This window comes from Labrus mixtus, chromosome 17 (assembly GCF_963584025.1).
Source record: "Labrus mixtus chromosome 17, fLabMix1.1, whole genome shotgun sequence".
Classification (NCBI taxonomy): Eukaryota; Metazoa; Chordata; class Actinopteri; order Labriformes; family Labridae; genus Labrus; species Labrus mixtus.
In genome coordinates, this window is record NC_083628.1 from 13412051 (window position 1) to 13439133 (window position 27083).

Genomic DNA, 27083 nt, shown 5'->3' on the forward strand with positions numbered 1-27083 from the left:
ATGATTGTCCTAATTTTTTATTGTTGTATAATCACAGGAAATTATATGAACTCCATTCATAGGCCTTTCACTATAGCAGAATAGTATTTATTTTATTTGTTTATTTAACAGCGACACATGCAATGAACATTGCTTCATATGGAAAATACAAAGTAGATGCCATGCATGCAGGTTTCTAGCCATGGCTAAAAGCAACACCTGTATTTATTACTTATGTTAAGAATATTAACTTCTTGACTTAACTTCTGTTCAAATATACAGAGTAAGAGTATATACTCCACATTCTTATCCCTACCTTTCATAAATGATCTGCAGCATTTCCAAACCTTTTTTTTTTTTTTTTTTTACATTTTACAAGGGTTGTTGGATTTCCCTGAGCTGGGAGACACTGAAGAAAACATCTCTCACATTGTCTAACTCTAGTATAATGTTTCAGTGTAGTGAATCTAACTACACAAACAAATGTGCTTACAAACACAAGAGGGTGCTAAGGAATCTCAAAAACTGGCATAGAACATTGGAGGAGAAATAAAATTGAAGAGGCCTTTACGGCTGTATTACCATACATTTTCCATGATAAACTTAAAAAATCTAGTGATGTAAATATGTGTGAGTGGAACCATATCTGCACTGTAGTGACAGGCTTATAATATGTTAGAGAGGAAGAAAGAAAAGCTTTGTGTTACAAGCCCCCGACTGGCTGGACAGGAAGGGCCAGCATGACCACAACACAATGAGAACAGTGGGTGTGTTTCTAACTGCTGACTGCTGTGGTCTTGTGCCTGATTCACGGAGTTTAATCACCCAGAATCTGCTGTAAACACACAGATGCAGTCCCCACAAAACCACCTTCCAATGTGAAGTAGGTGAGGAAGGAGATGACACAATTAAAAAAACATCTCTTGAATGGGTGTATGATCATATTTAATAATTTATCTTTAAATGGCCAAAACACTAAACTGTAGGAGGTAGAACATTTAAAAGTGATTTTGATCTCAGTGAGGTAAAAATGATATGAATTTGCAACAGGTCAATCCCAGTTTAAAGTTGACATCTTTATTCTAAGGACAGGTAAAACATTGTTAATAAACTTGGGCAATGGGGATGTATAGGCTACTTATACTAGACACTAAATACTTTTTGTGAATCTATTTTTTAGTATCTATTTTTTTTGTACATTCTTAATTTTATTTTTTATTTAAATTGTACTGTGTTCACTTTTTGTCTGCAATCTTTGCTCTTTGCTGCTGTAACACTGTACATTTCCTCATTGTGGGATAAATAAAGGATTATCTTATCTTATCTTATCTTAACAGAAATCACACAAAATAATAACTTGAGATGAAGCCATAGAAAGTTTTGACCTGGCAAACATCCTGTGAAGACAAAGGTGTTACATAGCTGACACCTTTATCATTACCTTAGCAGTAATCTTAATATAGTTTACTCTTAGCTGGAAAAAAAAAATAATAAGGTGATATGTCCTTAAGATCTTGACACTTGCCTTGACGATAGTTGAGACTCCTCCAATTTGTCTTGGAACTTAAAGTGGTCCTTAAGACTCACAGACATCTCTGTGAGCATCATGCCAAACCTTCACTTCCCTCTTCCCTCAGCACAAGCGGCAGAGGACTGACAGGCGCATGCGCAGTTCCGGTGTCAGCGGGTTGGTTGAGCTTGTGTTTACAGCTCGGCTGGATGCTGATGTTGTTGGGAAAGTGTAATGTTGGGCCAACCGCCATTGGAATAAATATAACAGTGGGAATACAGGTAAGCTGTTTTGTACACGCACATACATTTCTCCTCAAAGCTCAAAATGGTTGTGTCTTTTGTTATGAACAAATATAGCTACCTTTTTGTTTGTTGTAACTGCCTGTGTAGCATGGCTAGCAGGCGTAGCTACCTAGCCATGTACAGTAATGGCCCGCATGAAAGCTGCTTTCAGCGACGGCCTGTCAGCGGGGTTATTTAACAAATGTTTGTGCATAGCTGTACGTGCATTTGCATCAACACACTGTCGGTGTAGTTTATCTAGTTGGCCACTGTGTTGTTTGTCGTTCTTGTCGGACTAGCTGTGTAGCTATCTACGCTAACATGAACTGGGGCAATGAGTTAACTTCAGAGCTAGCTAGTATTAAGCACGCCCTGTGTTATCGAGCAGAAAGGGTTCATTAATCTGTCAAAATGGTGAAAAATGTATGAAGGCTCAGAAAAGTTTGTGTGGTTGCAGTGGCATGAAGCAGATTTAATTGCATTCACAAAAGTAGGTGTACCCGCTGCGACCAGAAAGCCAATTAATGCCTGCTATATAACCATTGTGGTGTAGCCTATGGGCTGGTAGTATAAGGTTTCTGTACGATGAGTTATTGTGGAGTAGGCTACTTACTTTTCCGAGTCCATAGTGTTAAAAAAAATCACATCTACTGTTCAGTTTCCTGTGTTATTACCACTGGAGCAAGTTAATATTACTGTTGCTTGGCTGGGGCTACTTTACTTCACTTGTTTGTGGAACTGTTGAACAATAAAACACTACTACTACTATTAAAGTGAATCTTTGTTTAAAGGTGTTGCAGATGTTTAATCCACTCTGTTTTGTTTGTTGAAGTCCTGCTGTTGTCACATGATAAGGGAGGGACCAGCAGGTATTATTTGAAAAAAGTCTCTTGTCTATGTGCACAGGTAGACTTTTAAAACACTTCAGATTTGAGAGTTGTCTGCTGGCCAAAAGCACACCAAACATATATTCTGCATGAAAAAGAGCTGAACTTGAACAGTAAACCTTGATATTGCTGCTGTGCTATAATCAACAAAGTGGCTGTTTAAATGTTGGATATGGTTTTTAAATTAATACATTTCCGCCCACATATTTTCTGCTCTTCTTTATTTGTTGAATGGTTCAAGTTATCCCTAAGTTATTATCTATATTTCTCTCATTCTCCAGTTTAGTGAGCCACTAGAGGTTACATCAGCACACTAGCTGTTTTAATTAATTCATGTTTTTTAACTGACTAATGTCATTGTACATAATACTTTGGTTGTTAGCAGATGGAAGTTGGACTACTTCCTACTATTAAAGAACATGCAATGAGCCAAATGTGCCAACTGTCACTTCACCTAACTCAGTGCTTTGTTCCTGTTCTGTTTCCTGAAACTTTCCATTGCTGGTGACACACACAACCTGATTTGTGCATATTCAAATATTTGCATAATTAACAACAATCAATGTGTTAAAGGGGAGGAGGAAGGTTAGTGCTCCATATATATTTTGTATTATACTTTTTAAGCCAACATATAACCAGTATGATTTATTTTCCTAGTTATATTGTTATGTTTGTCTTTTACAACATGTGTAGGTGCTTTAAACACACACAACAAATCAAAACAGCAGTTTTAAGATTCTGCTGATCTACAGTTTATAAAGTGAGGAATAACAAGAACGAGCATAAACACTGTTATTCATGTGATCAAGGTTAAAACTATTTAATATACTATCAATATTAAGCTAGCTCTGAGGTCCAGCTTCTTGTATGAAATGGAAATAGAAAATAGCAACATTTTAGCATCCGCTATCCAACGTCTCCCTCCAGTTTAACCATATTAAAATCATGATGAATGTAAGCCCTCTCACCAGAAGCAACGTAATGCCTGATGCACTTTCTGTTTAGATTCTGATTCCACACATTTTTTTCTTACGTCCCCTTGTGACCTTCCTGTAATTGCTCTATCTGCACTTTCTAAGTTTGAACTGAACTCTGGATATTCTGAAATCCTGACAACGCCCCTCTGATGCACCTGTCATTGGGGGGGCTGGTGTAGACTGAGTGGCTTGGCAGTGGAGGGCTGTCAGCAACAACTTCTTTGAGTTTCGTTGACTTCTTTGTGAAAAAAAAAAAAAATATTTTGTATGGAACCCCTGAAGTCCCAAAAAGAAAGTTAAATAAATATATCTTGTGTGCGCACAAGTTATTATCTTGTAAGTTCTCACTCAGAAATTAGGCAAAATTACTTTACTTATCGTCAACTAAATACACATCACAGTTTTATAACACAAAAAGGATGTTGGTTGTTTTGTTTGAATATGTATTAATGTAGCAGGTAATTTACAGTAGATTAAGGTTTTAGTGGTTTTTCAGGTTGTGCCTGTTTTCATATGTGGAGATCTCTGGGTGAGTGTGAGGATTCCCTCCTAATTACTCAGATCAGAAAAGTAAATGTTTGCCTATTATAGCAAGTATATCAAGTAAAATCTGAAATTATTCAACCTTGCAGTCATCCCCTGCAGAGGGTTCAAACTTTAATCAGTGTTTCAAATCACCGATTGCCTATTAAATATTTCATGTTTTGATCTTCCTGGTTATTTTTGGACAGTATTAATGTTTTATCGTGCTGCTGCCTTTTGGATTTCATAATAATGCTTCCTTTCAAATGTCTGAGTACAGACAGACATGCAAGACCCACAAATATGTTTCCCATGTTTTTGATTCTTTTTGTTGTCGGACAATTTGTGTTTTTTGTGAAAATAAGATAAACTCATACATTTGATCATATTCATCCATTTATTAAGCTTGAATGGATTCAAAAATGCAGTTAATTTCCGTGCACCCCTTTAAAATGTTTTAAAAGTGCCACTTTTGAATTTGTCTCAAGTTTTAAAGGAATGTACATAAAATAGTTACTTGATAGACACTTTCTTGTTGTCTGTGAGCACATTCTCTAAACACATGTTTCCTTTATAAGCGGTTGTATTTGTCTTTATTAACCAGCAGAGACACAGCAATGTGTGTGAACAGCCGCACATTGTTAAGCTGACAGTGGAGGGGTTTGTTGCTTCATTTCAGAAGTTAAAGGAAGGCCTGCACTGTGTGATCCGTGCAGTCATGTGAGATTGTTTTTTTGCTGAGTGTTAGACATGCAGAGGTTTAATTTCTGGATATTCAACTGGGAGTGTGTTCTAGCTGATCTAATTGATGGTAATATCCTCAGCACAAATAACATTTAAATGAAGGTATGCATGAGTGCTTGTGTGTGTGTTTCCTTGTTTTTTATAGTTCATGTCATAAAGAACAGAGCTCTTCTTCTTTTACCTTTCTCTCCCTTTCTACTGCACCTTGTGACTCACCTCATATAAGTTCAGCCATTTCTGTATGGCTGTATCTTCCTCTCCCTCGTGAGGTGCACACAGGGCCCAGCTGGCAGCCCAGAACAGCCCGTTCAGCCGGAGAGTGGTAGAGAAAAAAAAAAGACACAGGCGGAGATTCCTGCTTTTGAAATAGAGATTGATGCATGAAAAGCTTGGAGAATATATGCTTCAATTGTCAAAGTTTCCTAGTAGTCATTTAGTCTGAACTGTTGTTATGGTGCATTGCAGGACACACCCAGACTTGTTCAGCCTAAATACTCTTATCACTTTGCATATCAGCTGAGTGTTGGTTAAACCTCAGACCTACTACACCAGACACTTTAGTTTGTAATCTTAAAAATACAGTTCGGAACATGATTACAACTTTTTATGAAGCATATGTTGGCAACCTGCAATTTTTGAAAATACTAATGAACATAGTATTCAATTGCAGCAGCATAAAGAATCAAATGCCATTGCATGTTATGCATATTAATATTATAAACTCATCAAAAATGTTATGACTGATCCTTAAGTCAATGCCAAAATAGATTTTCAATTATTATTCAAGAAAAAGGTCAAAAGGCGAAGGTGCCAAAAGGTGCCAGAATCCAGCTTATCAGAAGGGAAGAATTGCTACAATGAATTATAGAAAATAAATGTTGGTTTTTAATTGTTTTTCAGGCAAAATGGCTATTTTAGTATTTTAGTAAAATCAGGACCATTTGCGTATTCTCTCTTAAATTTAAAAAGCACAATATGGTGTAAATTTAACTCCCTGTTCCAATATGTAAGTGCCATATGTACTGAGCTGACGATTCAACCTTTTGTTCAGGCAACATACTGTACAGTAAATTGCAGTAAATAGTCAGTACGGTAAGTGCAGAGGGTTTACAATACTTAACAATACTCTCAGCACTGTCTGAAGCACTTGCACCAGAGCATTTTTTTAATTGAACCTTTATTCAACCAGGTTGGTCCCATTTGAGATTAAGAACCTATTTTTCAAGGGAGACCTGGCCAAGACAGTATCACACTTGACCAGATATTTCTTGTTGACATTGTAAAAAATGTGAAATGTTATCTATTACATTCCAGTGTTTAGGGACGTGACTCTTTTCTCCCTCCTTTGCAGAGTGATCTCTTTGATGCTCAATCCTCATAAAACAGGTTCAATCACTCTTTTTTTTTTTTTTTTTACCTGTTGTCAGTGGCCTTTTCCCTGTATGCATAGTTCACTTCTGCCATGTTTTGCTGATATGAATAATCTGAAATTTGGCCCATAAATGTAAAAATGAGGCCCATGAAAAATACTGGATATGTGCTGGTGATTCTTTTGTTGTTGATATTTACAATATGAAGAACCGTAATTAAATGCATAAGCAATAACTCCCAGTCCTAAATAAAAAAAGAAATCCCAAATACATAACCACTAAACCGGCATTGATTAATCTGAGTGTAGTTGAAAGCTATCTTGAGCTTCATCTGACTGTGCCATGCCTCCATCACTGCACGTTTAGATAGAAAAACAATCGTATTCATTGCAATAAATGGACAGACCATGTGTTTGTTGGTAATGCTCATATTGCATATTGTTGAGTATCCCTTAAAAAAAAGAATATGTTACAGGCTTAAGGCCTGCACTGTTAAGATTACTGAAATTTAACAACTTTAATGACTGTCTTACTCGATGGCGATGTCTTTAACTTGAACAAAATTGCCCCATAAGCATATAATTAATAGAGCACAATGATATTTTAACATAAATGAAAACAAAAATACATATAAGAAACAGGCTGAGAACCAAAATGAATGAAAAATGTTTCTTTGAGCATTTGCCTGAGTATCATCACTTTTGCCAGAGGTAGTTTGGACTAAATGAAACACTGAATGACTTGTTGTCACGGTGACAGAAACAACAGCGCTCTATCAGAGGAAACCGCTTCCTGCTTCTCTCCCCCTTTTCTTCTCCTCATCCCTCCTTCCCTCTTCTTTCCAACATGCTGCTTTCAATTGAATCTTATTTGAAGAAAGTCAAGGTTTTAAACTTAAAAAAAAAAGATATAAAAAGGAAGGTTGTAGCTAATTATTTAATCAGTTAAAAAATATAACATGCTCACAAGCCTAAAAAATGTCTGCCAGTTTAAGAAATGTTGGAACCTCTAAAACATGCAGGCAGAAGGTGATGCTATAGCTAATTTCTGTAACAATCAATGACGTGATAGTGGATTGTGTGTTGTTTTTGGCAGCGTAACAAAGCACTGTAAAGGTTGATAAAGAACAGTGTAGCGTGGCAGGAGCTGGCAGAGGGCTGTTTCTGAGGATTGGGAGGAAAGCAGCATGACAAGGCACCCATTATAAGCCTGTTGGAGCCGCCAGCTAGTCAAAGACAGAGAGTCAGAGGGGTGTGTGTGTGTGTGTGTGTATGTGTGTGTGTGTCTGTGTGTGTGCACATGTGTGCCTGTTGGGGAGTGCTTATTTGTGTTCATAATACAGCTGCTTCTGCGTGTTAGTGTGTGTGTGCCCAAGGTATGTGTGATCCAGTATGAAACAGTACTTTATCTCTGTGTGACTATGCCAAACTGCGAATGTGAAAGTTTTCAGTGCTTTAGGAGCTTTTTTAAAAAATTTTTTAAAGGATTTATTAGAACTAACTGGCATTTTTTTCACAAAACAGCACAAATTAAGTCTCAGCTTTAAAAAGACCATCACACATTCTTTTATCGAACTTAAAAACCCTTTAACATTGTAAACAAAAAAACAAGCAATACATGTAAATAAATAGATAAATAAGAAAAGAAATGTAAGCAATCATAAGCCAGAATGTTGATTGAAATTGAAACTGTATTATTTGCCAAATACACTCATGGTTGGTTTGAGCTCTACTGTTTTGAAGCCAGGAGTACTGTATAGCTCTCTGCATCATGTTCTGGTTCCACAAGTGAACAGGCCAGGTCTCCCTTGAAAAAGAGGTTTTTAATCTCAATGGGACCCACCTGGTTCAATAAAGGTTAAATACAAAATAAATAAAAATATTAAGACAATATGGAGGATATACATTGCTGTATCTACTGGTTGTCGAATGGCAGTTTTAGGGACTCGACAGGTAGCTGTGAACTATAGTGAACCAGGCTTAATTGTATATTTTAGCCAAGTGGCAACCTTCAAAAATGAAGCCAATGTGGAAGTGCAAAATCCCACAGATCGTCGAGTGTCCGCTTGAAGCTTTCTTCAGGAACACCAGAAGTCACATACACACCACAGCCAAAAAAGCCAGTTTTTACAGCCAAAATGAACACGTTAGCCTAGTACCGCCTCAGCTCCAGCTCTCAGCCTGTTGTTAGTTTGACTGAAAGTGAGGCTGAGACAGCCTGTCCTGCATGGCGGCTGCTGCCGATGAGTCTCCGGAGCCCCCTGCAGTAACAGATGGCTGATGTCACCATCCATTAATATTTACAGTCTATGATTTTACCCAAAACTGGACCATGATTCTCAAAATGAACATCAGATTTACATCAGATACAGACTACATCCTCTCTTATGTAGCTCATGGTTGTTGATTAGTCTGATTTCTTATTTGTTCCTCTATCAAAGTAGAAGCTGTGGTTTACATGAGATATTATGGCAGTACTTTAAAATAGGTATTATTAATCAGCCAAAGTGCTGCTGGTAGGACCAGCAAAACCTAAGACCAAAATATGGAAAGACTGAAATTCATCTACACTGAATGTGAGGAAACGAAGTCGACTAATCACTCAGGGGACAAGCGTGCTAAAAATAGAAATCAGCTGCCTTTGAGCCAAAAGTAAACATCTGCAATGTCTCTTCAGGATTAAAAGCCTGAGCAGATAAGAAGGCACTGAGGAGTGATACCGAAGTCCTTCTTAGGTTGCAACTGAGTCAGGTGCTCTTTTTCCCATGACTCGTGGGTTTTAATTTGATCAGCTGTTTTTAAGATATACAAATTTGTTAACTATATGATATTTAAAACTTAAATAACAAAATGTTTAAAATAATGAGTAAGTTACCTGTGAGTAAATATATGAATACTTACTATGTCCTGATCTGTTGCTGAACATGAAACAGGCAGCAAACTATTCCACTTCATTTTTTCAATACAAGAGAAAAAACAGCACACTGCACTTTCAGAAAATGACCAGTTCAATCAGGATAGACTTAAGTTAGAGTTTACAATTATTTATTTAACAGTTTTAAGAAAAGATAGTCTTTGGAGATTAGACTCCGTCATGATGACTTCATGCACTCAGAGGGGTAGCGAGGCCGACAGCAGGATAGGATACCCCTACGGAGTCTAGACACTGGTGGTGGTGGTGATAGAAGAATGCAGGATGTGATGAGGAGTAGTTTCTGAGGCTGTATCTGAACTCTGCTGAGCTGGAATGGAGGTGACAGGGGCGGAAGAGGATCGCAGTGATTGCACTGAAATGACAAACTGACTGTGGAAAAGAGAGATAACAACAGATTTTAAAATGTGACCGCGGCAGGATGATTGGTTGGCAGAATCGAGTTGGATTATTACATAAAGAGTTAACCCCCCCAAATCAGCTGATCATGATAGCAGGGAGACGGTGGAAGTGATAGAGAGGGAGTGGCTAAGTTAAATAAAGAAAATGTAATGAATGTGTGAGAGAATATAACCAGTCTTCCTGCTTGAACTTACGCTGCGCTCCATTTGTTAATGAAACTGTCGGTTTTCTTTACTCTGTGTTCCTCCATTGAGGTTTACTCTGGGTTGGTATAACAATGTTATCATGAGTAATACACAAATGATTAACTGCATTGACCTTTCTGCTGCTACTTTTCTATTGTGGGATCTACTCTGAATGGGAAGGTCAAGTTTTTTGACAAGAGAGCAACATGAAATAAAAAAAGCAAGTCCAAGGAGTGTGAGGCAAGCCCTTATTTTAGAGCAGTAATGGATGAAAAACTAAGGTTGAGAGAGATATGGTGGGTACAGAGAAAAAAAGAATAGTGAAAGGCAAAAAGAGCGAAGCATGGGAGAGGATGAAAGAGAGGAGTAGAGGTGGGGAGAAGGCCAAAAATAGCTTGTTTTGGTCTCTTGTTGAGCATCTGCCAGAACCTTCTGTTGCTCCCTTCTTCCTGTGTTACACACATTGGCACCTAGCTTTCTCAAGCAAACAATAGAGTTCAGGTTTACCTCATTTTACTTTACTCGTTTTAATTACGGCCTCAGTGCTATAGTTCTTCAATTTCCACACATTTATTGAACATTTAGAATATTTTGGACTTTTGGAGGTTAGAATTAATCCTGTCTTTTGCTGCCCTTAAATCATGAGATTTTTGAGATGTGAGAATATTGAATTAATCGTTTATTCATTTTGTGCAGATATATGATGTCTTATAAATTCCATTGGTAGAAGGAGCTGAGTGAAGGAAGACCTGTAAATGTGCAGCAGATTTTCCCTCTCGATCTCAGCTCACTTTATTTGTGGTTGTGGCAGCAGGCCTGGAGTATAGTCATGCAGAAAGGAGTGCATGCAATTTAATAAGTACGTTCATTCAGCACATCGCCACATAGTAAGACGTGTTTGATGTACTTAAAGTGTTGGTGGGTTACCACAATTGAATCTTGATAAGATGCAGCACTGGCATGGGTTAGGTAGATGGTCGTTGTAACCAGCTGGAAAGATGTTTCTTAATTTATCACTTTCATATCCATAATCCTTTCCCAATGACACATCACCATGGCTTTGCATTGCATCTAGCGATTTTTCAAACATATCTCCTTTAATCGGCTGAGGTTGACAAAATATCCTGAAATGACCCACAGACCGTCCTTTCCTCTGATCATTCCTGTATTCTCTTCCTCATTGTAGCCTTCACTTTCACCTGATATAAGCTTCTTTGCTTGACCTTTCTTTTGCCACCTCTGTTTTCTCCTTTTAAGCCCCACTCTCTGGGTTTTTTCTAACGCTGCCCTCAGTTACCTTTAGGCGTTAACAGACCTCTTGAAGAGAATAATAGAACCTTTTCTTTTTAGTGAGCTAGCTAGGATACGGTTCGAAGTCAAGATTCCAGTTGCCTTAAAAGATGCTTTTCATGGATTTCATCACATCATGACTGTTTTCTGCTTCTTTTCTTTATTTACATTTTTTTTTTCTTTTTCTAGGGGATTTTGCTCATCATCTCCCACCACTTCCTCCTCCCGTCTTCCATTCATGAGCAGCGTGGCTGAGTTTATACAGCGGCAGCCATGGATGACAAGGGCTCGGTGGGGAAGATAAGCGTGTCTTCGGACTCAGTGTCCACCCTCAACAGTGAGGACTTTGTCCTTGTGTCCCGGCTGGGGGACGAGACACCCTCCTCCACTAATAATGGTAGTGATGACGAAAAGACAGGACTGAAGGTAAGGATGGTTGGGTGTAGGTATGGATGCAGGCAAAAGGGATAGAAAGGAGACTTAATGGATGCACTGGTCAAATCAGAGTTTAGGTGCAGAGTGTAGGGTCAGCAACTGGCGCTCCCGTGCCAAAGCTGGCTTGCTAGCAATAATATCTGGCCCGCAAGATTAGTTTGATTGTGACTTTTATTTATTTTGATATTTCCTTAACAATGCAATGACTATCAGAGACAGACATTCACACCATGGAACAGTTCGGGAGCAGCGCTGCAGACAACGGACAGCGCCTGGTGCTGAACTAAGCAGTTATCACCAGAATGACCTCCTTTAAAGTCTTTTGCCTACAAAAAAAAAAAAAAAAACACAATAAAGTGCGTTTGTACTGTACTATTTGACTACATAATACATAATGTGACGAGAGAGCTAATACACTGAACGGACATTGACAACATCCAGACCTCACTGAGCACACAGATTTGTAATAGGTGTGCTGTCCAGTGCACATCGTACATGCACAAATACAGTTTAGGAAACCGTCCCTACAAGATTGGACATTTGCAAACTGCGGGTACGAATTTGAAAACAGATTTATATTTTTTCTTCTGTGTAGCCATATTGTACTGTACAGGTTTAAAAAACAAAAAAAGCACTGTCTTGCCCTTTTTTTGTAGGTAAAGAGCGAAAGAGGAGATGATTCTGGGTATAACTGTTGCTGCCATGACGGTGCTTTGATTCAGCACCAGGCGTTGTCCGTTGTGTGCAGCGCTGTTCCGTCCGAACATGAGGTCGGGCGGGGTGACTCCAAGTGCAGTTGTGATGGTGTCCTAACATGTCCACGGTTTGCTTGTTAATATCACCGTGACAGCCCTAGCTGAGTGTCTGATGCCTATTGACATTTACGGTATAAAACCCTTATGGATACAACTATTTCCCCATGAAAAACAAACAAAAAGTATGGTCATTGCATATTATGAAGAGTAAAATGGAAAGCACTAATTATTTTCAAAATAACAGAAGTACAACAGGACCAGAGTGCACTGGGCTAAATGGTGTCATTTTAGCAAACTGTTAACTCACAACAATTTGCATGATTTACCCAAACATCTTGAAGCTGATTTCATCATTCTTAGCAGAGACTTGGACAACTACTGCTGTGATTCATAGCATCACACAAACACAAAGGGAGATATAATACTTGGTACTAGTTTGCGGCTATTTGCTACAACCTGTTGGCTTTCACATGAAGCCAAAACACAAATGGTGAATGCCAGTCTAAATGGGCCTTTCTGCAACAGTGCCATAATGAAGATCCCAGCATGATGCCTTTATAATCACACCTTGCTTCCTCAAAGGCGAAATATGGTCGTCCCAGTGTGATGTTTCACATTGCATTACTGCGTTAGTGGAAAAGTGATAGGCACAGTGTGTGAACACACAGCTGGAGCTTCACATACCCGCTCAGAGATGATCCGTCCGGCCTGCTGTGACGTTACCCATCGCCAACTTCCCTCTATTACGCCTCTGTGACTACCTCTGATGGTGGATCTGTGGCAAAATGACTCACTCCCACCATTCTGCCTCCGTGCGTTACACATTGCAGACAAGAAGTAACAGGAGCGTTGGTAACCTGCCTTGAACTGGCAGTGTGCAAGAGCCAAACGACTGTGTGTTATGTGTACATGCATCCTACGTTGCAGTATAGTCCTTAAAATGATCTGTGGTTCAACTGTTTTTAGCTTGAACTCCAAATGATCCTAATTGTCAAGTAGTATTGTTTGAAGTACAAAAAGAAGGCCAGAAATGGGCAACACAGTCTCATGGTAAACCACTGCTAACTGCAGTGATGGTAGCCAAATCATCAAGAGGTTATAGACACATGAATAAATGAAAGACTTTATTTTGAACCCAAAATTAGAATAAAATAATAAAAAACAAAACAAAAAGTAGTAATGTCCGAAAAAGAGTAGGTAGAAGTAAAACGTATATATTCCCTACCCCTTTCTAATCACATCAGCGCACAAGTAAAAAAGCTCTGCATAGATTTGAGGCTTACCTTATTAGAACTGTAGTTCAGGGGTCTAAGTCCATACTCACTCCGTTATAAACAGGTTGTGTTCATCACTCACATGCTAAGTCTCACACTAACCTAAGGTTAACCATCTTTGGTCTTCCTATCCGCATTCTCACTCAACTTTCTTATAGTTGGTTTATCTAATGTTTCTAAGATGTGTGTGTGTTTTTGTTCTTCGTCACTCTTTACTAATACTAAGGAAGTTCTTTAATCCCCAAAACACTCATTTGTTGTGTAAATCTTGTCTTTATCCCTGAAGTCTTGAAGAATACTTTTGATTTATGAATTCTCTTATTGTAATTTGTTCTTATTATTTAAGTAGTTGGCGATAGTGGAGAAAGAAATCCAAAAGTTAGCTGAAATTCTAAGAAAATTGACCTGATGTTATGCCATATTTTACCTTTTCTACCTGTTTTTTTGTCAGTGCTTCTTAATTTTAGAAAAAATATATCCAATCTACAGCCAATCAAATGCTCCTGTTAGTATACAGATGTGCTATTTCACCACAATATGTGAATTACAGTGTGCCAAAAGAAACGCTGAAAGGTATTGCAGTCAGCCTCTCCTCTCCTCTCCTCTCCTCTCCTCCTCTCTCCTCCTCTCCCTTGTAATAATGTTTCATTTTTTAATGTATTTATTTAAGTAGCTTCCTTGTATGGTCATACTGTGTCCATCAGTTTGCATCATTCCTGTCCGTGTGTTGCTTTGTAAAGGAAGAGATTGTTGCTGTAATGTTGTGAAGTTACCAGCAGATGGAGCTAGCAGAACACTGAAGTTGCATTTACAGTTGATAGAACCAGAGCTTCTTCTTGTCACCTGCTGTGCGTGGAGACAGCAGTCTTGAGTATAGAGTCTATTGAATCACATCACTTGTTTTGATAGAGCTGAGTTAAGGGATCAGTTTCTTGCAGCAAAGCTGTGGTGATCTCTGCCATTCGATGGATGAAAAGCAGTGCCTCAAACACAGCCTTTGTTTTCAGTATATACCGGTTCAATCCCTCCATTCACTTTGCTCAACCATCCAGTTATTATGTATTGGTTTTTGTGTACATTTCCCTCCCAGTCAACCCATCCAGTCAGAGAGGAGTCAGTGTGTCTAAACTTGTTGTTTGTTATGCAGGTGATTTCTGAGGAAGGGGTCAGCTTTAAGGTCAGTCTCTTCTCTCACTATCTTTTCCTGTCCTCCTCTTCTATCTGTTTTCTCTCTCCGGCTAGTATCTATTTATTTTCTCTCTTTCTGTGATGTGATTCCGTGGTGATTCTGTCTGTGATTATTTGAACTCGATGTACTTTTGCCGGCTGTTGAGTGATAGCATGGCTAGCATCTATGAAAGACTTAGTTATACCCATTAGTTGTATCTTACCACTACCTTGGCTTTTTTTCTACAAGGCTCACTTCAATTGCATAGATATGCAGTCGTGTCAGATGTGTGACCCTAAATATCGAACTGATAGGTACTTTATATCAGCTTCGAATAATAAAAAGCTTTGTAGCAAGAGTTGCATATTTGCTGTAGCTGTAGAATCCGTTCTGCTACAGTTGATTGCTTTTATCTAACAGCAATGAATCTCCCATGAAACCTTTAAGGAACAGATATTATTTTTGGCTGACTATAGGGGAAGCCTACTTGGTAAATATGTGTTGTGTTCTTGTCCCTTATTGCTTAGTCCAGCAGTGCCATCTGCACCTGAAGTTAGCTCTCAGCAGTTAGGAAAATGTGGATTTGCCTCCTTTTGTGGCATCTCATGATTTATCCACATTAAGCCTGGTGATTGTCATTTTTAGTTTTTTTTCAATAAGCTCAAACAGTTATTGTTGACATGGCTCTTTGAATGTGTTGATACAGGGTTTTTTTTTAAACAACATATACTCACATACCTACTAATCACTAATATGGTATGAATGTAATGAAAATATAGCTCTGCATGTAAAAAAGTGGAACACAGAATCTTTTCCCTGAAATCACGTTAAATTGATTCTAATATCACCGTTCAAGGCAAAGACATGCACAATTTTAGAAGCTGTAAAACTGAATTTTAATACAGTAATTGTTGCCTAAAATGAGCTTGTATTATTACAATATTATGACTATTATTATAATGATTTTATTTTGTAACTGTCACTTTTTGTTATTAGTGAATTTTTGCTACTTTATTTGTCTAGTTTTTTCCTGCTCCTTGATGTGGTTGTGTCTGTTTCTATGTGTGTGTGTGGTGTGTTTCCTCTCCTGTGTGTGTGTGTGTGTTTATGTATGAATCAGATTGTGGGAAATGGAAGTGAGCAGCAGCTCCAGAGGGAGTTAGAGGATGTCCTCATGGACCCATCTGTAGCTGACGCTGGGCTCGGATCAGAAGCAGGGATGGACAACCTCGGTGTTGGTGACCATGTCCTCCTGCCCACTACTGCATCACCTGTTCCTCTGGGTACAGACCCCCTGAGCGCACCAACGCCAACTAAGCTTGAGATGGTGCTTCCTGTTCAGACGGCTCAGGAGAGTGAGCTGAATGAGAGGTCGTACCGAGGTGAGACATGGTGTGACTTCTCTTGTCGTTCTTATGTCTTTAAAAGGCACACGGCAGTTCTGTAAGTGTTAGCTTTAAAGTTGTGTTTCTTAGATATCCAAAGTTTTATCACATATAAACACAGAAGTCATTAAACCAAATCCATAATAATAATACATTACCCAATCTCTCCCTCCCCCCTACAGGGGATGAATCATCATCAGAGGGCAGTCCTTGCAGCCCCATCCCAGATGAGGACAGTGTTGTGTTCAGCCAGCTGACATATCTTGGGTGTGCCTCGGTCAACGCCCCCCGCAGTGAGGTGGAAGCCCTCCGTATGATGAGCATCCTCAGAGGGCAGTGCCAAGTCCCCCTGGATGTCACACTGTCTGTGCCAGGCGTTTCTGAAGGCACCGTCAGGTAGGGGGGAACATATGGATCATATAAGTTCATCACTTGGATGATTAATTAATATCTCTTTAATGTTATAAATTTATATGAAGAATGTAAACTGTGCACTTATAGGTCACATGTCATACAAAGCTCACATACACAAATCCCATTTTTAAACAAGGACTTTGAAGTAATCAAAAAACGATATTTCACTTATATTCCAACAGGTTGCTGGACCCTCATGCCAATACAGAGATCGCCAACTACCCGATCTACAAGATTCTGTTCTGTGTGCGGGGCCACGACGGCACAGCAGAGAGCGACTGCTTTGCCTTCACTGAGAGCCACTACAACGCTGAGATCTTCAGGATCCATGTGTTCCGCTGCCAAATCCAAGAAGCGGTGAGGGTTTGAGCATTACTTTAATAACTGTTATAATACTTTATATGTGTTCTGACTGCAGAAACATTAACAGACAGACTCACAACTTTGTGATTCTGTCATGAAAACAAATACTCAACAGGTTTTGTTTGCTAAAATCATCCTTGCTGTTCATACCCGGCATGTACAGACCCCTTTCTTAAATGTTTTCAGTTTAAATAATGGGGTACAAATTCCACTGTTCTGTATTGTGCCAAATTACTTGAAAGTGTAAAGTTCACATGAGACATTTGCAGTCTTGGTTTGATAAATTAAGTGGATATGAAAGCCATTTTGTTACTTTACCACTGAACCTCTTTACTGGGAACAAAGGCTTTAGTTTTGCCACACAGTGCAAAGGGAATCATTTCAAAGAGCTTAACCTTGTTTCAATATAAATATGTGCCCTGACTTGTGTTTTACATCAGAATGTAATCATTGTAATGATTCCATCATTTAACACACAATCACTTGAATCAAAACAGAATAATGTTGCTGTAGTTCAGAAAGTGAACCAAAGGGGGGAGCAAAATGTTAAAGTCTTTCTCAGTCTCCCCCACTCGAGTACATACATGTTTACACACTCGTGTTGGCAGCATTATTCAGACTGACCCTGTCTTAAATTATTGATCTCTGTGCAGCATGTCTGTCAGGGTTCAGTGTTGGAGCTTCCTCTGTGGTCCCAGAGAGATTATGTCATGCACTGCAGGCTTCAATATGTTATGTACACTTTACATAAATACAGGGCATAGGCAATCCCAGTAGCCACCTTATAGGCTAGAGGAAAAGGTCATTGTTTTAATACTGTAGGTTCCACAGAAATGTAAAAAATATTCACACATAAAACTAGGTTAAAGTGTTTCCTCAATGTTCAGTGACCTGATTCCTCACTCGTGGAAGCACTCTCCTTCAATGTCAGTAAGAGCCCCCAGACAGACACTGTTAAATCAGACCCACATCTTCCCACTCCCCAGTATCTAGACACCCGTCCCAAACACACATGCTCACACTAAAACACGAAACACACACACGGATAATCCCCAGCACTACTACACTTTCTTACCTAGTAACTGGAAATCTGTCTTTCTTTCCCACTTTATTCTCCACTTCCACAGTCTACCTCTTGTCTCCGCCCCTCTTTGTCCTTCTGAACCTTCCTGGAAACCAACTAGTGTACAATGCCTTAAGTTTTTTTTTAGGTTCTCTCCTTATCACTATAAGAGTAGAGGGAGTAGGTTTGTTTGTTGGGTCCTTCTAAAAGCTGCTCTAGATCGTAGTTGTGATTACCAAGATGGTGCCGCGAATGGTTGCCATGGTTCTGCGCTCTCACGTACTTGTTGTGTTTTTCTTTTGTACATTGAGAGCAAAGTTCACCGAAGTCAAATTCCTTGTGTGTGTAAGCATACCTGGCCAATGAATTCTGATTCTGATTCTAATAGCTAACACGAGCTTCAAATCCACAGTAAACAAACTTAAAAGTTTTTAAACTCATCTTTTTGTGAATTAGGTGTGTAGCTATACTTTTAAAATGTATACACAATGTAGCTGTACCAAAAGATACACATACTATATCTCATTATAAATGGGGTTTTTTGGAAAACATAATAAATAAGTGTTCACATACACACAAGAAACTTTACCATTCAGACCTAGTTAAGTTATGGCAGGACTTCACATCTGGACTGGCACTTTTTGATGCCTTATTTACCTCAGCTGTCAGAAGACAGAAGAGCTCAAGTCCATTTACCTTCGAGCTGTCCACACCAAGTGACCCAATTATATAATCAAATTGTAAGTGAGAGCAAAAGAATGATGTACCCATGGCATACCACAATTTAACAAAAAGAAGCTGAAGGCAAATTGAGTTGATTTCTTTCAGATTTTGTGATCATATACTTCTTGAGAAGTTTCTGCTTTATTTATGTCTCTAAACAGATGTGTTATTTTTGTAGCAGATGTGTTCGCACATGAAGCAAACTACCTTCTTTGTCCTGCTCTGCCTCCATTGTGCCAAACCTCTCAGTCAAGTGCAGCCTGATTCAAATCATTAGAGCTCTGATAGAACTGTTTTCGCTGGAGTAATTTTAGCTCCTAACACAAATTAGATCACATGTTAAAAAGAAAAATCGGGCATTGCAAATAGATTGTTGCCATGATATAAGATAAAACAATTTTTCCAAAGATTTGTGTCGGTAAGTTTTTAAAGACAATGCTGCCAAGTAAGAAACAATGAGATATCCTGTAGGGGAAGTAAAAACAATATAACACGTAACAAGTTCCAGATCTTAAAAAGCTGCACATTTTTGGATAAAGTCTAATTACCAATCCAAATTGTGTTATGTAATTACCTTTCATAAGAGCTCTGAGAGTCAAAAGAGTAGTGTTTAAATATTTCCTCTGTGGATTTGTAAAGCTGCAAATAATAAGAGTTAAACTTCCCTCACAAATGCTTTATCAACTGCTTCAATAGAAATGAATATACAGTATATGACAACATTTTAGTTTTACTTGTTTAAGAGACGCTATTCATTGTGAGGCAGGAGCTCACATATGCTCATATGCTCTGCAGAGAAATAAAGAAACATAGAGACCTTTTCTGGCCCTCCTGTAAATCACCGGATTGTTTATTTACACGTCTATTTATGCTGTTCTTTAGGATAGAGTAGTTGCCTAAATATTTTCAACATACAAATGTGTACTTTGTCCAGTGTCTCTCCCTCACAACCCCTGTTACACTGTGAGTCTGTGGGAAACCTGCTGTATGTAAACTGCAGACTGACTGGCTGCTGAAGGTCATTCTAGTTCTAAAATATACATTACTTGTCAGGATGGTATTTTTGCTGTACATGTCCCTGTCTTGATAGAGCTCCTTTACTGTTCACACAAAAAAGGCCATTTGTAGACTTTTGATCTTTTGGTCAGTGTTGGCTCCAGGATTGCTTGAAACTCTCAAAAACAACAATTCTATTGTTTATTTTGTCATAAACAAGGAATACAGGGGGGTTACCCCCATCAAACTCTGCTCATTCCCATCTCTTATATCCAGCCCCCCCATTGTTTCTTAATAAATCAACCCCCCTGTGATGCCCTATCATACTTCTACTGTCCCAAGAATACAACAAAGGCTTTGTGTGGAGAGGTTAGAAGCTGCTTTAAATTCTGGCCTGTACAAAAAAAGAAAAGAAAAAGGAAAAAGAGCATTGTTATTTATTGATAACAGCAGTTTCCCCACACCATCTCTCAGTCACTACCCCCAGGCTCTGCTGTTTACCAGAATAAGAGATGATCCAAAAACCACTGTGCTGTGGGCCTCTAGTTGGGGGAACACTCTGTTTATTATCACACACACATGTCTGTGTTGGAATAATCACACATACAATAGAATACTTTATCATGACTGTAAGCAAAGCCAACAAATCTAAAGCCTTGTGAGGGGAAAATAACATTAAGTAAATGTAAATACATCATTACCACCCAGTTTGTCAAAGTTGGCAGTCTTAAAGCTGCCTCACACTCCCCCACCATGAAGCAGCAAAAAAAAAAAATCCTCACTGGAGCTCAAGAACATAAGTGGCTTCAGTTTTTTTTAAATACTGTCAAATATAAAGTATTTGTGATATTAAAAAAACTGGGATTATTCTTTTAAAAGTGGTGGATTTGAAAAAGTATATAAATACTAATACTTATTAGCACCAGATGCGGGTAGCTCTAGAACTTGCTGGCTATCATAAAGCTTTTCAGAATCTCAAAGCGCTCATACTTTCCCTCCTTCCATGAAGGTAAGGTAGCTCCTTCTCCCTTAAAGGCAAATGGCCACACAGTAAGGATGGTGATGCAATACATGGTACCCTCTCATAAACATAAACATAAAATTGTGAAGAACGGCCCAGCATTTACCAAATGGTCATTGATATAAAATCCAGCTATTTAAATCTACAGAGCTAGTTTAGAGAAGCTCATATAGCTTGTAAAGCAATTTTCTAGTCTTTTGATACTCAAAGTGATTTTACACAACAGGTCACACCTACCCATTCACACACTGGTGGAAGTGGTTGTTTTGTAAATTAACCATAAAAAGTAACTAATCCCATTCACACACATTCATACGCCAATGAAGCAGCAGGATCTACTTTGGGTTAAGTGTCTTGCCCAAGGACACATCGGACATGTTGCTGCAACTGAGCCACAGTCGCCCCATATAAACTGCTTGAATCTTGTCGCTAGTTTTCAAACTCAAAATCCATGGATAGGAGCGTCGTTAGCCTATGGGTTATGTCGCGCCCCACGTACCGAGGCTATTATCCTCGTTGCAGCGGCTGCACTGTACATGAACATGACTGTAATATTTAAAGAAGCTGGGGATATTTTCAAACATTCTTTAATTGATCAAATGGCAAAAAAAAGATTTCTAACCATTACTTTTTCAGTAGCTGCAGTCAATGGACATACATGCTAAAAATCCAGCTCTTATAAGGATTAGGCCAGGGGAGTCTGGAGGTCCTCCCCATGGAAATTTTGATCATTAAATATAATTTCCCTTTATTTTTGAAAAAGGCAAATTATATCATGCGGATAATCGCATAGGCGTTTATAATTTTAGGAATAAATCCTTGATAGCGGCATTTTATTGGTAGTTGGATATTTGTGTAGTGCATGCGTGTAGAGCAGCGTAGTGAAAACCACCAAAGGCTCTCTTAAAATATGAACTTCCTCTCCTTGCATGTTTCTTCCTCTTTTGTTGTTTGGCAGTGTGATTTTTTGTTTTCTGGTGCACTGAATTGATTACGATACAGCGCCACCACCAAAATGACAAATTCACCAGGTGCTGTACTTGGAACTCTTGTGTTCTCCATGAAAACACCCGTCAGACTTTGACGAGGGCTGGTGGAGGTACAAAATTAGGCGGCCTCAAATTTTTGAATGCAGGAAGAAGCCTGTACAGTATTGACCTCAGTTTAACAGTGTGCAACTAAATTTATTCTTCACTTTCTGTCTTTTTCCCTCCTGCAGGTCAGTAGGATACTGTACAGCTTCGCCACAGCATTTCGGAGGTCAGCTAAGAAGGCACTCCTGTCATCTCAGCAGGCTGCCCCGCTCACACCTGACAGCGACTTGTTTACCTTTACTGTCAGCCTGGAAATCAAGGAGGATGATGGGAAGGGCACTTTCAGGTGAGACATGATGAACATGCAAACTTGCTGTCTGTATTGTACAGTTAGAGATGGAACCATTGTTCACTGCTCTTTTTTCAGTCATTTTCAATGATAGAGGAAGTGCCACATTTTAACAAAATATCAATCAATTGCTCAATATGTCTTTGTATAGCACCAATGTACAACAAAGCTATGTCAAGACAAAATTACTAAGAACAAAAAAATGCTACAGAAAAAACCCTTTCTGTATATACTGTATATAAACCATATTACCCATTACACACACACACACTGTATATAAACCATATTACCCATTACACACACACATACTGTATATAAACCATATTACCCATTACACACACACATACTGTATATAAACCATATTACCCATTACACACACACACACTGTATATAAACCATATTACCCATTACACACACACATACTGTATATAAACCATATTACCCATTACACACACACACACTGTATATAAACCATATTACCCATTACACACACACATACTGTATATAAACCATATTACCCATTACACACACACATACTGTATATAAACCATATTACCCATTACACACACACATACTGTATATAAACCATATTACCCATTACACACACACATACTGTATATAAACCATATTACCCATTACACACACACACACTGTATATAAACCATATTACCCATTACACACACACATACTGTATATAAACCATATTACCCATTACACACACACATACTGTATATAAACCATATTACCCATTACACACACACAAACTGTATATAAACCATATTACCCATTACACACACACATACTGTATATAAACCATATTACCCATTACACACACACACACTGTATATAAACCATATTACCCATTACACACACACATACTGTATATAAACCATATTACCCATTACACACACACACACTGTATATAAACCATATTACCCATTACACACACACATACTGTATATAAACCATATTACCCATTACACACACACACACTGTATATAAACCATATTACCCATTACACACACACATACTGTATATAAACCATATTACCCATTACACACACACATACTGTATATAAACCATATTACCCATTACACACACATATACATAAACCATATTACCCATTACACACACATAAACAAAGATACAGGCAGACCTAATTTAGGGGAGTTAAATGTTCTTTAAACATTAGGACCATAACCAGAGCTGACAGTGTTTGGCAACATACAAATGAAATTAAAATCATGCTAATTTGGAATCACACTTTTTTTGCAAATCGATAATACAATAAAAAAACAAAACAGGATCCCCTGTTTGTTCATTTCAGTCCATCCTTCCTAACACTTCTATTTTTTTTTTTTGCTCCCCTGTATGACTGAATTCAGTCTATGTTGTGCTATGTTCAGAAGCAGCCTCAAAGTCTCAGCGTATTTGGTAAACAAATCAAAACAAACAAACCAAAAATAGGCCTGTGGTTATTTTCAGCCAGCACACATTTCCTGCTCATTAGCTCTCAGTTGATTGTGTTAGTGTACTGAATGCAAAGAAAACAGTTTTCACATGCAAACATGCATGGACTGTTTATTGGGTAAAAAAAGTAAATTGTGGAAAAAAACTGAAAAAAAAAAAGATGTATAACTGTGAACTCTACACCATCTGTAGAGGTGTACTTCAGAAGAATATTTCAATAACTTCTTTTTGCATTGTGTTCTTAAGAAGCCTGTTTATCTTTAGGACCTGTAAAACCACGAGTTAGTTTAGTTCACTAAGCTCAGCTGTATCTTTTACTTTATGTCCATTCTGACTCAGGGTTGTTGTGATTTAAAGCACTGTCTGAAATTATTTCAGGTTCCAAGTGTTTGCAATCAATTTCAACTTGATCAATGGATTTTTCAAGAGTCTCTGTTCAGGTTTAGGGTTTCTTCAGTGTTTCCTCAGGAATTTCTGTCAGCGAAGGTTTGGACAGTTGATTCCTGTTCCTGTCTCCAACACTGCTTTCAGAGCAGGAAAGAGAACCAGGAGCAGAATGTTTGAAAACAGCTACTATGCTTGCTTTTATTATGATAAATGGAGCTATTTGGAACATGAACCATTAGGTTTTATCCTTACATAGGGTTTCAAATGACAGTAAATCTACTTTACAGAGTCACTGTTAAACATATCACTGTGTCTGCTCTATAATTCTACTCTGCTTTTGTCACATCCTCTCTCTTTTTTCTGTTGATGATCATTTTTGATGTAAGACTATGGCTGATATTTATTTTCTTCACATTTTCAGTGCTGTAGCAAAGGACAAGGACAAGCAGAGCTTCAAGCTGCGTGCAGGAATGGACAAGAAAATAGTCATATATGTGCAGCAGACCTCCAATAAGGAACTGGCTATTGAGAGGTAAAATGAACACGAGCACATATTCACACACACACAAGACTCGAATAGCCTTATATAAAATCCTTCCTAAATACTAGTTTATTTTTCCAGAGTTTCTAAGATAGAGCTGCAGCATCAAATCAGTGATAACACTGACATAGAATGCAGTAACTTAGAAGACATAATAAGCCAGATATAAGAATATAATCATTTTTAATTCAGCCAACTAAGTGATTCAATATGTATATCCGCACAAACCGACATTTGCTACTGTTTCAATGTGTTTGCCCAGACATGACCAAACAGTCATTCAAAAGGAAACACCCAGCTGTAATTGTTAAACACACAACGTTTCATATCCGCGTGTCGGCCCCTGTTAGCTTGAAAGCGTTCCGGCACGGTATGGTTATTAATGTTAGCGTCTCTTTTCCACGGTCTAATAAATCGGTTAAGATGTAAACACTCAATCTTCTTTTTTTGTGGACTTCCATCTTCACAGTGGTTTGTTATTGTTTGATGAAACCCAGAGAAGGTAAGGCTTGAAGTGTTGTGTTTAATATTCCAGACGATCTGGTCTGCGTTAGAGGATCAGTCCAGGAAGCTATTTGCGGTCTTATGTGATGGTTAACAACTGGTTTTACTCTATAGGGAGATTTATTGTTCTGTGTCTGGTTCCCTGCTCTTGCTCTGCTTCTTTTTTTTCTCGCCCTTTTTCTTATGTAACCTTATTTATTTATCTTCTCTTTCCCTCCAACTCGCCTCTCTTTGTGTATGTGTTGGCTTGTTTGTTTTCATGTATGTGTTGTGCACTTTCATGTGTGTCTCCTCTCCAGGTGTTTCGGTCTGCTGCTCAGCCCTGGGAAAAATGTCAAGAACAGTGACATGCACCTGCTAGACCTGGTAGGTGACTATTTTCATGCATGTATGAATGTGTGTATGTGTCCACATGAATTTGTGTGTGTGTGTGCTTGCTAACTTCTCCCAACACTTGCCCCTTCAGGAGTCAATGGGAAAGAGCTCCGATGGGAAGTCTTACATCATCACAGGAAGTTGGAACCCCAACACGCCTCAGTTCCAGGCTGTGAACGAGGAAACGCCCAAAGGTAACAGCCAAAAATCTGCAGAAAATTCCAAGAAAACAGTGATTTGAGCAGTTATTATTTCCTTGTGAAACATTTCACTGATTAGATTTGTTTCATACATTGTTAAGACTTTCACACTTAAAGTATCCATGTTTAAAGGTGCAAAAATTCAAGATAAGGTTTAGCTGTGAAAAAGCTTAGCTGTGAAAAGGCAAAAAAAAAGAAATTTTGTGGAAACTAAAATATGAAAAAGAAAGATATCATCTCTTTGTTCTGTACATCAGTGTTTACTACAGGTGGTGAAAAGAAGAGAAACAGTCACTTGAGATAACATTAACGTGTTTTCTTGTTTCTTCTAGATAAGTTCATGTACATGACGACAGCAGTGGACCTTGTGATCACAGAGGTGGAAGAGCCGGTGCGTTTTCTGCTGGAGACGAGGGTCAGGGTGTGCGCCCCAAACGACAGGCTCTTTTGGCCTTTCAGCAAACGCAACTACACTGAGACCTTCTACCTTAAGCTACGACAGGTATCAAGTCAAGAGCACAATGTCTATGCATGATCAAATCAATTCAGATGATGTGGCTTTCTTTTTGTATTTCCTATTTTCCCTATAAAGGTAATTCAACAGACTTTTAAAAAAGGATCAGATGTCGTTTTTTTTTTTTTTACTATAAAGTTGGTCTGAGGTATTCTCCATGCGTCTCTCCTCAGATGGAGCGTAAGGAGCGCAAGAGTCCTGCTTCCGACACACTTTATGAGGTGTTGAGTTTGGAAAGTGAGACCGAGAGGGAGAAACGGAAGACCACAGCGAGTCCCGGCATCCTGCCCACAGGGCCAGGTAGCACGGTTCCTTCGCCACCTGAGGATGATGAAGAGGAAGGTGACTGGATGCTGTCTTACCTTTTTTTTTTCTTTTTCTTTTTTACTCGGCCTCTTCTTATTGGATTTCTTATTTTATTAAAAGGGACACAATAAAGAAGAACTGCATATATATGTTATTTGAAATGAAATCCCTGGCAGAGCAAAAGACACTTTTTTCTTTATATGAGCAATATTAAATTATTCTGTTGAAATGTGACCACGTAGCAGCACAGAAGACTCCTGACTGAATCACATGACAAACATTTGAGGCTTTTCAAACAGTTATTGCAGAAGATCAGACACACAAACAACCCAAATAGATGCTAAATGGGAGTGATTAATAGATCAGTTTACTTTCCCTCTGAAACACTGATCTATTGTGATGTCCTTGGTAAAGACTGACCTTTGGAAAAATGGCACACATCTACCATACAACAATACATGTAAAAGTAATACTGGGCAGCAGCATGAAGTTGAACAAATGTATCTGAAGCAAACAAGCCTTCTTAAATATGCTGCATAGTTTCATATATTTTTTGCATGCTTTGCATAGAAAATGTAAAGCTCTACCCTGTGGGGATGTACCTGATATAGACTTGTGGCCCACAGGAGTGAAAAATCATGTGGGAGATCAGACGCTGTGTTACAGAACTGTTTGTTCTGTATTCTCACAGAGCACTTAGCTCCCAGCGCTGTGTGCTAGTGTGT

The 27083-nt window shown here is 38.6% G+C and overlaps 1 protein-coding gene across 3 annotated transcripts in view; it reads left to right on the top strand.

The window, feature by feature from the left end:
* The first annotated feature begins 1663 nt into the window (after positions 1–1663).
* LOC132992643 (rab GTPase-activating protein 1) overlaps positions 1664–27083 on the top strand; it is a 79084-nt gene continuing 53664 nt past the window's right edge. The window contains exons 1-12 of one of the 3 annotated variants that reach the window (XM_061062080.1): positions 1664–1770; positions 11271–11507; positions 14693–14722; positions 15834–16095; positions 16281–16494; positions 16695–16869; positions 21898–22058; positions 24340–24450; positions 25263–25329; positions 25430–25532; positions 25871–26040; positions 26226–26394. In XM_061062080.1, the coding sequence (XP_060918063.1) occupies positions 11355–11507; positions 14693–14722; positions 15834–16095; positions 16281–16494; positions 16695–16869; positions 21898–22058; positions 24340–24450; positions 25263–25329; positions 25430–25532; positions 25871–26040; positions 26226–26394 (1615 nt within the window). In that variant the 5' untranslated portion in view covers positions 1664–1770; positions 11271–11354. The remainder of the gene's footprint in view (positions 1771–11270; positions 11508–14692; positions 14723–15833; positions 16096–16280; positions 16495–16694; positions 16870–21897; positions 22059–24339; positions 24451–25262; positions 25330–25429; positions 25533–25870; positions 26041–26225; positions 26395–27083) is intronic. The other 2 variants (XM_061062081.1, XM_061062082.1) reach the window with 2 other exon arrangements.